At 44.4% G+C, this 15,809-nt stretch overlaps 1 protein-coding gene across 4 annotated transcripts in view; it reads right to left on the minus strand.

Annotated features, from left to right (window-relative positions):
• Positions 1–15,809, minus strand: part of SLC6A1 (solute carrier family 6 member 1) — a 528,744-nt gene that overhangs the window by 128,380 nt on the left and 384,555 nt on the right. For all 4 annotated transcript variants that reach the window (XM_069206662.1, XM_069206663.1, XM_069206664.1 and 1 more), the window contains one exon: positions 10,856–10,968. In XM_069206662.1, coding sequence (XP_069062763.1) covers positions 10,856–10,968 — 113 coding nt within the window. The remainder of the gene's footprint in view (positions 1–10,855; positions 10,969–15,809) is intronic.

Genomic DNA, 15,809 nt, shown 5'->3' on the forward strand with positions numbered 1-15,809 from the left:
AATCTCCCACTTAGGGTTCTCCTCAGTGGCTGTTCACCCACTCGCTGACTTATTGACTTCTTGTTTTGCTGGTGCTCAGTGATGTGTCTCAGATGCTCGCACATAAACACTCAGTAACTAAGTGTCTCATAGACTCTATCTCACTTGCTCGCTTGCTCAAATGCTTAGTCACTCACTAACTCACTCACTGTGGCACTTGCTCAATCACACTCACTATCATACCGTCACACTCACACACACATGACATACCTATAATTATGAGGACCAGCCATTGACTGTAATGAAGTGTGCATTTACTATTCTAACTCCACACACACTTTGATAGTAGGGAAGGTTATAAAGTGGTTCAAGGCAAATATAACTGCTTTTAGTTTTTCACACACTCAATCAAAACTACCTATACACCCTACAGGGACCCGTCCTCCTAACGCACCAGTCCTCACAAGGATAATGTTTGTTTAGAACTGACAGTGTTTACCCATGCTATGAGCACCGAACCGATCCTCACAGTGTGGCTATACATGCCCACATACAAACACGCACACACACACACTCACATCTTCAGTAACTCATTCACTATTTCACATACTGTTGTACTGCTCATCCACATACTGAAAGACTTGCTGCCTTGTTCGCTCGCTCACCGATTCTCTCACTTTATTACAAACTCATGCTCACTCAGGAACTCACACATACATTCATTCAATTACAGTCAAGCTATCTCATTCATTTACTACAGGAGTCATCCACAAACCCAACAACTCATAAGCTGTCTCACTCATTGATTCTCTCTCTCAATTACACTCCCAACAGGTCACACAACTGCTCACTCATTGCTTCGCTTACTCATTCATACAATCACTCATATCTCACTCACATGCTACCTGTCTCATCTATTTCATTGTAATACACAATCGCTTACACTCATCCACTCATTCACACTCTCATTCACAGACTCAGTCACTCACTCATTTGCATACAGTTTTCTAAACATGGAGACCTTTTTCTCAGATAGCAATGAAACAATAAAATAGTGATGTAACTTATATCACTTATGCTCCAGGAGAAGACAGACTTTGAATTAACTGATACCAAAGGGATCCCCAGTATATAGACATGACTTGTCCCATAGTACACACAAGTGTTCGCTCTCTGTGTTTGAATCCCGAAGCATTCAGGGAGTTTGTCAAGAAAACATCTCCAGGCTGCGGCAAACTTAGAGTGCACTCAGAGCAGCAAAAGAAAGGAGTGAGTTATTTTTTAAAATACAGTCCTGGGCTATTTTGGTGTAAATCCAGTTTCATATTAGACAGTTTGAGGCTCCTCATTGATGGGTATAAGGCAGCCCCTACGTGGTAGTCCCCCAAAACTGAAGGATCTGAATGCTCAACTTGTATGAATGCTATAAAACATAGGTTTTGCACATAATATCATCTGCTCACCCCATATACATTGTGCACATAGAATCGCAAACTGCCCTAATTGCACTCCTTGATAATGACATGCAGGTGTACCTATTCTTTCACATGAGCTTGGATTGCAGGGACTTTACAGATAGGGCTATGAATGAAGAGAAGGCTCAGAGCCTCCTTCAGCCAGATACAAATCCCACTGGCCAATAGCAAATACATTCTTTGTAATCCTGTTGCTTCCATAAGGAGTTTTGGACACTTTGGAAACTTCCTACTGATTCCAGCTGCCTCTAGCCTGCACCTCCACCTGGACCTTTTCCATGAAGACCTATAAGCAGTCTCTATTCCCTTCCACCATTGAGAAGAATGTGAATGCCCACCTCCTCTGATGGAACATTGACAGTTTATACTCAGTTTCCAAACCCCACTTATTCCTCTATACTGGCACAGCCCCACACCACAATGTATCTAAGGCACAAAAAATGCTTTAATATGTACACATTCTTTGTTTGTATCTGCCTGTATGTGGGTTTCTGTATGTTGATGTCAGCAGATAATACTTTTCAGGGTCCAGATGTGAAAATGCAGTAAAAAGGATTATAGCAAAGTAGTGCTGGGGTTGTTTATTTGCTTTGTAGTGTCTATGTAATCAGGGGTGGTCAGGCCTCCCCTCCAAGGCCACACATGTGCCTTGGTGCTGCAGTTAGACATTAAGGGGGTCATTCTAACCCTGGCAGTCGGCGACCGCCAGGGCTAAAATGACGGAAGCACCGCCAACAGGCTGGCGGTGCTTTTTGGCCATTCTGACCGCGGCGGTAAAGCCGCGGTCAGAAAAGAGCAACCAGCGGTTTCCCGCCGGTTTACCCCTGGCCCAGGGAATCCTCCGCCATGGGGATTCCGACCCCCTTACCCCCATCCTGTTCCTGGCGGTTTTCACCGCCAGGAACAGGATGGCGGTAACGGGTGTCGTGGGGCCCCTGGGGGCCCCTGCAGTGCCCATGCCACTGGCATGGGCACTGCAGGAGCCCCCTAACAGGGCCCCACTAAGATTTTCAGTGTCTGCAAAGCAGACAATGAAAATCGCGACGGGTGCCACTGCACCCGTCGCACCCCTTCGACTCCGCCGGCTCCATTCGGAGCCGGCATCCTCGTAGAAGGGGGTTTCCCGCTGGGTGGGCGGGTGGCCTTTTGGCGGTCGCCCGCCCAGCGGGAATGTCAGAATGACCACCGCGGTCATTTGACCGCGGTACGGTCTTCTGGCGGGGGAACTTTGGCGGGAGGCCTCCGCCGCCCGCCGAAGTTGGAATGACCCCCTAACTTCTTTACTTCTCAGTCAGCTTCCCTTGTGTTCAGTACCCCTACTGGTGCTGGGCACGAAGGGAAAACTGATCATGGGACGGAAAATGCTGAGTCATTGCATGGCTTCAAAATTGGCCATGCTCTAATCCTTCCTCCTCCGTGATTGCTCATGTGTGCAGGAGAATACTAGAATCTACCCTACATACCCACTTCTCCTGAGCCAATCCAGAATCTGCCCCCTTGATGCTTATACTAGCAAACAGCATGAGAGCACCGCCAGGATTAGATTGTGGAAGTAAACCTTTTGGAGACCAGGGGTTATGGCTAAGATCTCACTGGCTCCTAACATTCCACAGGTAGAAGAGTCCTCAAATGCACATGTTGGGCTGGTCACAGGAAGATACCTGTTCAACCTGACATGCATGATTCACAACCAGTCAGTCTGTTGCCAATCAAGTAAACTCCACCCTCTCCCCTCCATATGCCAATAGACATGTGACCAGGTGGCAGACTTAAAAGCACTGCACCTGAATTTTTTCTTTAACATTCACTTATCACAGGCGCAGTACAATACTGAGGAGGGAAGTGCCCTAATGCCCCTGAAGAAGAACCAGCCCTGGCTAAATGCTGGGTTATCCTCCTCTCGTAATTCTGTGAAATCTTGTGTCGTTTTTTTAATAATTTTGTGTAATTATGCTACCGCAAACTATGTGGGTAACAACTATTTTTAGTGCCAAGTATTGGATGAGATTGCAATTAGTATCCTAAGGAGATGTGAACTTTCGTGTAGCAGTGACAAAGTACCTAAAACTTGTATAACCAAATTTACTCTTGGCAAGCTTCTAGAGGGGCCCTGAGTGATACTGGGAACATGTATTTGGGGGCAATTTAATGTGGCATCTAGAAGAGAGACATATATGATGTAGTGCTCATTGACTATTACACAAAGCTACCTGAGGAAAGAGTTGCACAATGTGTGACAATTGATATGACGAGTGATCATCTGAAGGATACATTTTGCAGGCAACAGACTTAGATAATGGGCCTCAATTTAGTAGTGCTAAGTTCTCAACGCATCTCAAAAGATAAGACAAGCTGCACACGAGGACATCAGTGGGGCACCAGGAACCAAACCAACAAGTGGAGCATTGCATTTGCAGTATTAAGGAGGCAGTCCAGTTGGAAGTCAGTGAAGGGATAAACTGAAGAAAAACTTTGCTTGCTCATAGTTACTCTGAGGACATATGCTTGGTTCTTTTTTAACTCCATGCTGGCTGAAGGTTATGACTGGAATCTCAGACAGCTTAGGGAAAGAGAATGATTTTGTTCACAGGTTGTTAAGTAGGAAAGTCCACAAGTAAAAAAAGAAAGAATGGTTTTGAACATGAGTTTTAGGAGAGGGAAAGTCATGAGTAAGAGTTTTAAGAGGACAGTGTGTTTGAGTGACACAGCCAGGATGGTGTCAATGAGTGGCAGGGAAATGGTCAAATCCACTGAGAGTGATTGAAATACTATAGAGAGCTGTGAGAGTGAAATGTGCAATTGTGTGAAATTTGAATAGAATTCCAATTTGTGCCGATAGAAAATTTGGGTTGTCTCCAATTAATGCATTTTCCCGAAATCATTTCCTTGATGTTGATGTTTGTTAGACCTGGCATTTTTTTGGAGTGGTTTTCCCATGCATTTTTCTTTGACCTCGTGTTTTGACTGTGTGCTGAACTTTGTTTTTGCTGGCTTTAGCACTTTTGCTGCTGCTGACCAGTGCTAAAGTGCATGTGCACTGTGTTGAAAACATGGTAATGTTGGCTTCTCGATGACTGGCATATTTGATTTACTGATACGTTCCCAGTAAAGTGCAGCAGGTGTGCCCAGGGCCTCTAAATCAAATGCTACCAGTGAGCCTGCAAAACTGATTGTGCCACCAACTACAGTAGCCTTTCAAAATTGTCTCAGGCCTGCCACTGCAGAGCCTGTGTGAGCAGTTTAAATTCATTTTTCACTATTTCAAGGACTATCCCTTCCAATGGCTAGCATTGGGGTTGCCTTAAATCAGCTTGTAGGTATCATTTTAAGTGGGAAAATATAGAAATATAAAGTGTGGTATCTCTGGACTCACAATCTAAAAATACATGTTTTGGTGAAGGTGTTTTTTTAAACTGCAGGTAAGAAAATGTCCCTTTAAGAAATTGACATCTTCTTAGTTTAACCATTCTGTGCCCTAGTCTCTGAATACATGTCTGGGCTTAGGTGGCAGCTACATGTGTTCATTCTCTACAGACAGCCACAAACAAGAAGGTCTGTGTGTGACAGGATATACATCTGCATTCATCTGCATACTGATGATAGTCCTGGGCAGGGAGATGGAGAGGTAGTTCACACTTACATCTGAATAGATAGTGTCCTGCCCTCACACAAAGGGCTGGATACCTCCCACAGGTAGTCTGGAGCCAAGGCTGGGTTGGAAAGGATCCTTGTGCACTTCACAGAATTCTTTTGAAGCTAGCCCTACAGCAAAGGCTACTTGGGGTATAAATACTGGGCCTCTGACACCATACACTTAGAACACTTCTGAACAGAGGAAATTCTACCAGGAAAAAGGCCCGCTGTGCTGTCGGGAGGGATTGTCACTTTGCTGTTTGCTCTACAGTGTTGGTACTTAAGCACTGGTTAGCAGTGTAAAGTGTGCAGAGTCCTAAACCCAGCAAAAATGAGATGAGTAAAATGGAGGGAGGCAGGCAAAAAGGTGGGCGAAGACCACCCTAAGGCTCTCAGGTCTAACAACATGGAACTGTCTTCGGCTACAGTCTTCTGTTTTGTCCCACTGGAGTTTTTCAACTTCCATTTCAGCAACTAAGTCCGAATGTAGAAATCTTCACCATGGCTTCGATCCAAAGCCATTTAACGCCACCTCCGGTTGGCCTTAACTTTCAACATTCACCCAGTTTTGCACTACTGGATGTCCACAGTGTGCGCTTTGATCATTTAGGCACTGGTTTTCCACTTAAAACATTAAAACATCATAACTTGGGTTCTACTGATTGGATTTATGTCATTTTAGTGGCAAATATTTTATTAAAATGTTCTCTATTTTTTTATTGATTTTTCTTGAGTTGTGTTTGTGTCCTGCAAAAATACTTTACAGGTATCCTCTAAGTTAAACCTAACTGCTTCTTATGCCAAGCTAACCAGGGTTCAGTAAAGGTTAATTTACACCGCCAAAAGGCCGCCCGCCAGCCCAGTGCAAAAAACCCTTCCCACGAGGACGCCGGCTCAGAATTGAGCCGGCGGAGTGGGAAGGTGCGACGGGTGCAGTTGCACCCGTCGCGAATTTCAGTGTCTGCAAAGCAGACACTGAAATTCTTTTTGGGGCCCTCTTACGGGGGCCCCTGCAGTGCCCATGCCATTGGCATGGGCACTGCAGGGGCCCCGAGGGGCCCCGCGACACCCCATACCGCCATCCTGTTCCTGGCAGGATGGCGGTATGGGGTGTCAGAATCCCCATGGCGGCGCAGCAAGCTGCGCCGCCATGGAGGATTCAATAGGGCAGCGGAAAACCGGCGGGAGACTGCCGGTTTTCCCTTTCTGACCGCGGCCAAACCGGCGGGGTCAGAATGCCCTGCGGGGCACCGCCAGCCTGTTGGCGGTGCTCCCGCCGACCCTGGGCCGCCGGGGTCAGAATCACCCCCTAAATACTAAAAGACCAGAGACTAAAACCCTTTAACTCACATCTTTATTGACTGTTCTAAAAGTTATTATCAATTTAATACGTTGTTAGATTGTTGTGGGTAGTGCTGGCTGTTCCCGGCAGGCATGAGATGTGTAATGAGTAATAAGAGGTCAGTATGGTTGAAGGTGAACATTGGGAGGTACAGTTGACCTGGAGAAGCTGGAGTCGAGGTGCAGCCAGCGCAGTTTTCTGCAGTTTAATAAACACCGTTCACTGTCCTCTCATCTAACAACATGCTTTATTTTCTAGATCTTGTAATATTTCCCCCTCTTATATGAACCATTTTTCTTACTAAATGTGCAGCTTCTTTCTAACCCTTATGTGAACAATACAGGTTCCTTGTTACTTATTGCAGTGTTATTTTGGTTAGAATGCTCAACACAAGACTTGCATACTTCTCTAAGGCCTGCATTGCTGCTCAGATCAAAGCAACAAAATGTAAGAGAACAAATTCCAAATGAAGGTTGATTGCCACAGTGGGTCATCTATTTTTAGTGCCAGTGTTGGAGAGCAGCCATTGATAACATTGTGATTCAAATAAAGCGTACGCCTAATGTAGTTTCACAATAATGTTCACAATTGGTTAACATCTTAGAAATAACATTTCTTACTAAATCAGACATCTGTTACTTAACACGCATTTATCATAGAATTAACTCAATAGTGAATATAAAAAGCACATGTCAACCTAAGTAAAAAGGAAAGAAAACTAATAATAATGTCGACATGCAAGATTGTATAAAAAAACTTCTCTAAAGCACCGCCGTTTCAAGAGTATAATACAAAAATGTACATTTTCTGTCACTGGGTTAAAAAACAACATTCAAAGCATAGTGCCACGCAACAATACACCATTTCTGACTCAGACTCTGTATCATTTAAATGCACATGAATAATGTTTAACCATGAGGCTGTGGAGTAAATGAAAATTAAATGCATTTGCAGCCAGCTACAAAGTCAAGCCTAGCCTTTCAGATACCAAATCCAGCTGGATTTGAATAACAGTAATTTGTCCTGTGAATCACATCAAAAACCTACGGGACAGTCAAGGCTAACAATGTTCAATTACCGCTTTTGACAACTTTTGTAAATTGGTGAGAATTTTTGTAACTCGGTAAGAAACAGTTATGTTCTTCACATGTGTTAAACTGAGATATCTCTGACTGTGTATAAAGCAACATCATGTGCCCAAGGTAAAATCACATTATCATGTGTCATCCCTATTGTCGCTGCACAGTCTTATTGAGAAGTCAAAGCTCTTCTTTGGTAACAAAGTGTGCATCCTAGGAATGAAGGGTCCATATATGAATGTATGCAGACGCTATTGTGAAGCTAGTCTAAAGGGAATGGAGTGCTTTACAGGGTCAATGACAAGCATAAAGTCAATAAGTGATAGGAGAAGTAACTTGGTTATGGGCGGTTAATGCAGTGTGATGTGTTTTTTCAAAGAGATGCACCTGGAGCTCTTTTCTAAACTGGAGCAGAGTTGTGCCAGCCCTGATGAATACTTGGATTTTGTTTCAGATGCTGGGATCATAGATGGAAAATGCCTGCTATCTTGTTTTGTCTATTTTACGCACCTTAGTCTGAAATTTGATGGTATTTTGGCTATGGATGTGCCAAAACCCACACCAGATGGTGAACTTGTTTTCAAGGTAAGATGGGTTTGCTGGTCGTGGTCCCTTTTGTAAATCATATACCTGGATTTGAAGAGCCAAAAGGGCTCCAAAAGAGGTCACATCACGATGGGGATGATGTGATCATATTCCTATTTGCATATTCCTTCAGACACTGTGTGAGACATGATACGGTGAGTAGGATGCCCTGAAGAGGTACACATGTGAAGTCTGGGACACCATGAAGCAGGGTGTTATCACTACCATTCAGGTGCAAGAGCACAAGGACTTGCACAGAAGTTCTAAAGTTATTTTCTGAAAGAATTGTTTTCATGTCTTTAAAAGACAGAGTTGATACCAGGCTGTCTTTTGCAATGTGCTCCATGAGGTTGGTTTTGGTGTCCAGAGTCAAACCAATTGCCTTGGCATTCATTGAAAAGTTGTGATTCAAAGCCATCAAGGTTTATGTCATTGAACCAGGTTTGTACTGTTTCTGTCTCAGTTGGGTTGAGCTTCTGGTAGGCATGGGACATCCAGGTTTGGATTATATTCAGTCAGCAATGGAGGTGTTGGATGCCAGAAGCTGCCAACCAGAAACACATTAGCAAAAACACACACAACAGCAAAGAGATCTTCGGCGTGTTCAAGGAATTCACAAACCTCGGGACAGACACTACATACATCCCCTCTCTTAACACTTGTGAAAACCTCACCACCTTTTTCCCCTGCAAAATCCAGGACATATACGAAGGATTCGAGAGCCAAATCCCACCTCCCCCGTGGACTAGCACCACCACAGACCCCACCGCCCAGCTGACTCTGAGCCAATGGACCCCCATCTCCACAGAAGACACCCAAAAGCTTATGAACTCAATCCACTCAGGGGCACCCTCGAACCCTTACTCACACCACATGTTAAGCCCAGCCAGCACCACCATCACCCGCGAGCTGTGCCAGACAATCAACCGCTTAATCGAAACTGCCTACTTCCCAGATGACTGAAAGCACGCTGAGATCAACCCGCTACTAAGGAAACCCACAGCTGATCCTAGAGATATGAAAAACTACAGACACATCTCTCTTCTCCCCTTCCCAGCCAAGGTAACCGAAAAAGCCATCAACATGCAGCTCACGGAATTCCTCAAGGCAAACCACATCCTGGACCCCTCCCAATCTGGTTTCAGAAGTAACCACAGCACCAAAACCGTCCTCCTCGCAGCAACCCGGACCATAGTTGACCACAGAGACACTGCTGCCCTCATTCTCCTCTACCTCTCCTGCCACTTTCAATACCATATCCCACACCACCCTATGCACCAGGCTTCATGACGCCAGCATCTGTGGTAAGTCCCTTCAATGGATCCACTGCTTCCTCACCAGAAGGACCCAGAGAGTCATACTCCCACCGTTTGTCTCAGAACCCGCAGAACCCCGATGTGGAGTACCCCAAGGCTCCTCCCTAAGCCCAACCCTCTTCAATATCTATCTGGCTGCACTCACCAAAATCATCAGACAGCATGGCCTCAACATAGTCTCCTATGCTGACGATACACAACTAATTCTATCCCTCCCCGATGAACTATCAACAGCCAAGAACACGGATTGAGAGGAGTCACCGACTGGATAAAAAAACAGCTGCCTCAAGCTCAACTCAGACAAGACTGAGATTCTCATCCTGGGTTCCACTCCTTCCGCCTGGGACGACTCCTGGTGGCAGGCTGCCCTCAGAAGCACCCCTCTACCCACCGATCACGTACACAACCTGGGACTCATCCTGGACTCCACCTGTCAATGACCCGTCAAGTCAATGCCGCCTCATCATCATGCTTCCAAATCTTTGCCTCCTCCGGAAGGTCTTCAAGTGGAACCCCACCAAGGAAAGAGGGTCGGTCACCCACGCACTCGTCAGCAGCAAACTCGACTACGACAATGCTCTCTATGCTGGAATCATGAAGAAGCTCCAAACAAGACTTCAGAGAATTCAGAAGGCTGCAGGCAAACTCATCCTAGACATTCCCCACCACAGCCCATCTCCGCCCACCTTAGAGGCCTGCACTGGCTCCCTGTCAACAAACGCATCATCTTCAAGCTCCTGACTCATGCCTACAAAGCTCTGCACAACATCGGACCGGTCTACCTCATCCACCGCCTATCTTTCTACACCCCACCAGACAAATCTGCTCTTCTCAACTTGAACTTACCACTATCCCTAGAATCAGGAAGAGCACAGTGGGAGGCAGATCCTTCTCTTACCTTGCAGCACAGACCTGGAACAAGCTATCTACCCATCTCAGGCCGGCCCCTCGCTGAATTAGTTCAAGAAGGACTTCAAGACCTGGCACCTCAATTGACCGGCGCCGCTTCAAGAGCACCTTGAAACCCTATGGGTGATAAGCAGCGCTATACACATTGTTGATTGTTTGATTGAATCAGAGGAGACTTTCAAGTAAAAATGTGTATCATAGGCGTAATGTTATCTGTGATTAGAGCACCTAGTGGTTCCATGTACAAGTTGAAGATGACGAGACAGTTTGACTAACCAGTATGGCAGTTTGCCTGGATTGGCTGTTTAAAATGTTTTCCTGTCAATGATCCTGTCTATTCCTATTTGCTTCTCCTCTCTTCCATGACTGAACTTCAGGTCATGGCCTTCCTAGTTAGAATCTGGATTTGCTGCACCAAGTACAGTTCAAATTAGCTTAGTCCTATATTTCCACTGCAGGAAAAAGAAGGCGAAGCAATGCATTTAACATTCTAAATTGACTACTGGCAAAAGTAATAAAGAATGGCTCAAACCTTACCTGGCTATCAATTCCAAGCATTAGCAACATTGAGAAGAATAATATCGCCCACAGGGGTGAAACCGGTAACTGTGTCACTGCTTCAGGATAAGCCAAAAATGCAAGTCCAGGGCCTGAAAGGAAAACAAGAATTGAGGTATTAGGTGCACTTATGAGTTGGTTAGGTTGGCATATTACAAGGGGTCATTTTGTAAATGAAATTCCATTGCGGGATACTTGTTTCACAGATTTCAGAAATGTATTTTAATTTTTCAGTTCATAAAATATGTTTATTAGGACCGTATTCAATAAAACAACACCTATACAAATTTCTTCTTCCACTAAAAGACTTAAAATATGGATAAAAAACCCTTGAATAGTACAAATCAACAACAATGCAGACTATATCACGGTTCACAGTAATTACACAATATACTCTTTATTTTCCTAAACAACAGTTTTATAACTCCATTAGTCTTTCCTTGATTGCATATAAGAAGTCCCTTATTGCACATACAGTAACATGGCAGTTAAAAATTCCTGCTCACTTAAATACACCATATTTAATTAAAACTGGTTTTAAAAATCTATGTTGCTTTATCCTAAATACAAACAATCCAATAAAATATGTAAGTTAGAACATTTCATCTACAACTCACACTAACAAAAGCCATTATTTTCTTTTAACCACTTTGCTGCCTCTATGGAGGAATACCAATGATTGACCCCCCTGTCTGAAATTTAAAATTTTATTTTCCCATAGCAGTATTTAGCATTGATGACAAATAGAGGAAGGTGTCAAGATCCTTTCAGGAGCCCCAACATAAAAAGTTGGACTTCTTCATTTGAATAAATCTAAGGTCTCTATTTCCAGAGACTTCCACTTATACACGTATTTAGGCCCTGATTTATACTTTTTGACGCTAAGCTGCGCTAATGCAGTTTAGCGTCAAAAAGTATACATCCGGCTAGCGCCATCCCAAATAGTATGACAGTAGCCAGTGGTAAGGCCCGGCTAGTGTCATTAAAAAGGACACTAGCCTGGTGAGAGAGACGTAGGGGGAACAGGGGGTTTATTGTCAAAGGATGACTCTAGTATGGGCAGAGGCATAAATATTGCCTCTAACCAGACTAGCGTCATTTTCTGACGTTAAAACCCCATGGACATGACTCATTCCTTAGTTAAGAAAGGACTCATGCCAATCACCCCAATGGCCATGCCCAGGGGGACATATGTCCCCTGGGCATGGCCCTGGGCCCAGTGCCATGTAGGGGGGCCCAAGTTATGCCCACCCATGGCACTACAAAAACATATTTACCTCTACTCACCTATACTTACCTGGGATGTGGTCCCCATCCTTCTCTGTCCCTCTGGTGTGGGTAGGGGTGTCCCTGGGGCATGACCATGGAAAAAGGCCCAAAGGTCCCCTAACGCCTGCCCTGACCCAGGTGTTAAATAATGGCGCTAAGCAAGCTTAGCACCATTATTTAAGGCCTCCATCCCCCCATGCTTGATTTTAGCACGGGGGATAAATATGGTGCTGAGGTCATATCGCCATTTTTTGCCCAGGAACGCCTACCTTGCATTTCATTGACGCAAGGTAGTTTTCTGCAGGCAAAAACTGACTTTAACTCCAATATTTTGGCACTAGACATGTCTAGCACCAAAATATAAACATGGAGTTAAGTTTGTGCTGCATTAGCATAAAAAAAGGACGCTAATTCTGCGCAGAGTATAAATATGCCCCATAGTTTTTCAAGAGTTTGAGTGGACCTTCACACCTTGGGAAGGCAGAGGAGTACTGTCCTTTTACAATTAATAGACCTTATCTCATATTCATCGCCCATTTTAGATCATTCTTCAATATCTTATCTCTGCAACGCAAGGATATCTTGTTACCTACGGATTTTAATAACCTGCCCAAAAATGTCATCCTATCCTTTTCAGCAAAACAAGTCCAAGACGTCAATCCCATTTCTCACCCCAAAGCTTGAACGATTGCAGAATTGGGATGAATCAAAATCGTTTTTAAAGACAGACCTTCGATTCCGTCCCAAGTACGCATCACACTCAGAAACATGATTTCCGTGCCATATAACCATTTTGACTGGACCATAAGTTTATGTGAGGTTAGGACTGGTTTTAAATCAGAACCCCAAACTCCTTCCTGAATGTGCCTAACCCCACTAAATTAGCAGTGCATTAGCTTTAACAGCTTCACAATGCACTTCCAAGTTTAATTTAGGTGTAAATTACATGCCCAGATATCGATACGTTGACACATGTTTAATCTGTGCATTCCCGAAGACCCATTGAAAATATTTCTTTCTCTCCCTGAATACCAATATATTTGTTTTCTCCATATTTGCTGCGAATAAGGAAATATAGTTCAGCTAACAATACTCCTGATTAGAGATTCAAATTTTATTACATATCATGCTTTAAAAATGTTTTTACTGACGCACAGTTCAGCCTAAGGTAACTATTTATTTTTCAGATTGCATTGTATTGTCTCTGATGTCTGAAAGAACAATATATTTTTGAGCAATTCTGGAATGTGAAGCCAGGACTCTTTACAGCTAGTAATGATATCCGAAAAAGAAGGATGCAGCAAAATACTGACTTTTTACATCACACAGTTTTAGCGCTTCTATGTACTTTATTCTGGTATAATAGTACTCGATTTTTGGACCTCAGAAGGATCATTAGCTGAGTTGGCAGTGCCAGGATAAAAAAACTTTAACATCTTGTTCACACATGACGAAGCAGCAACTGTTTTTCTCAAGGATCCATCTTTCTGGCTCGTAAGAGCAGTGTGACTCATCGCTAGGAAGCCAACCGGCATAATTACATATTTGTGATTTTGTAGACATCACATGCCACTTGCATGCTGCTTTTTGGTCCATGGACAGGATGGTGATACATCTGACTTTATTTATTGCATTCCTTTGTGTAATGATAAATCCAGCCCTAGAATGAGGAATTCAGTTAATTATATTTGAAAATGCATTTGTACCTGCAACTGGGGCAGGTGTTGAGCGCTCAGCCTTCCATTAATTTGTACCTTGTGCCCACTCTGTATCATGATTGCGTGGGATGATGGGACGTGTAGTCACTATAGTAATGAAACATATATGAATTCTACTTGCCTAGCATCTAGAAGGAAGATACGTTTTAATGCATGAGCAAAGTCGGTAATGGGTCTGGGCCCCGTCTTCCATGGGTTCTTCTGTGAAAGTAAACTTGTTCTCTAAATTACTTCTATGTATTCTTGAATCTTAACATTCAACATATAATTCAATATTGCTAGACAACATACGGTGTAAGTTACCAAAAAATGGGTAATGAAATTCAATTTTTTTAAATATAGTGCCCCCCACCCAAAATATGTCTTGCACAAGCTTCCTAAATCCTTAAGATGACACTACTAGAATAAGAGCTGGTAAGGTGTGGGTGAGCACGAGTCCACGACTCTCGCCAAATGAGGGCACGCTTGTCACACTAATAGAATAAACAAAGATATCTTAGCGTTCATTTGGGTCACCATTTGGCAGTTTTGCTAGTGCTCAAACGCTAACTACCAGAGAGGAGCTTGGGCGACAGTTCATTAAAAACATTGGAACATTTTTAAGTACAAACATTTTTAGTTCATGTTTTGAGGACAGGTCCCAAAAAAGGAAGCATATTGATATAAGGTGGTTATGTGAATGGATGGAGCTTCTTGCTCTGAAATTACCTGAAACGTATTATGGCAACTGGTAAAATCTAATGTTAGAAATGGGGTCTCTAGGTGGCAGTCGGTGTGCACCCTGTCCAAGTTGGGACCCTCACTCCTGTCAGGATAAGGGAGATACCTAGCTCAGATAACCCCTGCTCACCCCCTTGGTAGCTTGGCACGAGCAGTCAGGCTTATCTCAGAAGCAATGTGTAAAGCATTTGCGCATAACATGGTAATACAGTGAAAAGACTACAAAAGGACACCACACCAGTTTTAGAAAAATAGGCAATATTTATCTGTGTAAAACAAGACCAAAATGAGAAAAATCCAGTATACAGAAATAAAGAATTGAAGTTTGCAAGAATTAACTTAAAAATACAATTCCATCTGGGGCTATCACAGCATCATGAACAACAAATCCACCAGTTCAGTCCAGCCACGGCGTCCCAGGCCTGTTACAGTGTTGGGAAGACCTGCAAAAAAGTACCTTGAAAATGCAGGGCATTGTGATCCTCGTGATGAGACCCAGAGTGCGGCGCCGATGGTGTCACAGGCGTCGGTTCAGGAGGTTGGTGCGGGGGTCGTTGGGCCCTTGAAGTCACACGCGTTGCAGATCGAACACCAGGCTGATGAGGAAGTCAGGAGCCCTGGCGTTGATGGCAGTGGGGCTGCGGTGCAAAGTGAGACGGTGTGACATGTGGTGCCCATAGGTCATAGTGCAGGCAGTGGCATCGTAGTTGCATAACCGCTGTCGTTGGTAGGCCCAAGGCTGCAGTACGACACTGGGCGGCCTCTGTTGTGGCACCCACGGGTCACGGTGCAGGCAGGGGCTTCTGTTGATGACACTGGAGTTGATGGCACTGGCGTCAGTGGACCGGGGCTGCGGTGCAGGACGGGACAGTCTGTTGTGTTCCTCACAAGCGGTGTGCTCAGGCCACGGTGCATGCAGCAGCATCTGTGTCAGCATGGAGCCGCAGTGGTGGGGATGCCATGGCTGCGGTGTGATCAAGGAGATGTGGAATGCAGCACCCACAGGTCACAGTGCAAGCAGCTGCTCGGTGATGGTGTCAGCTGGTGGCATCGGTGAGACCAGGGTTGCGGTGCGACATGGGGCATGGCTCTGTGTGGCATCGTCAAGTCACAGTACAGTAAGCAGCGTTGTTGATGGCATCGCTGTGATTTTTCTTCTGTTGCAGCACAAAACACAGTTTCTAGTGCTGTAGGCAGAGGAAGCTAAAGTCTTTGATACCCCTGAG

This window comes from Pleurodeles waltl, chromosome 9 (genome assembly GCF_031143425.1).
Source record: "Pleurodeles waltl isolate 20211129_DDA chromosome 9, aPleWal1.hap1.20221129, whole genome shotgun sequence".
Lineage (NCBI taxonomy): Eukaryota > Metazoa > Chordata > Amphibia > Caudata > Salamandridae > Pleurodeles > Pleurodeles waltl.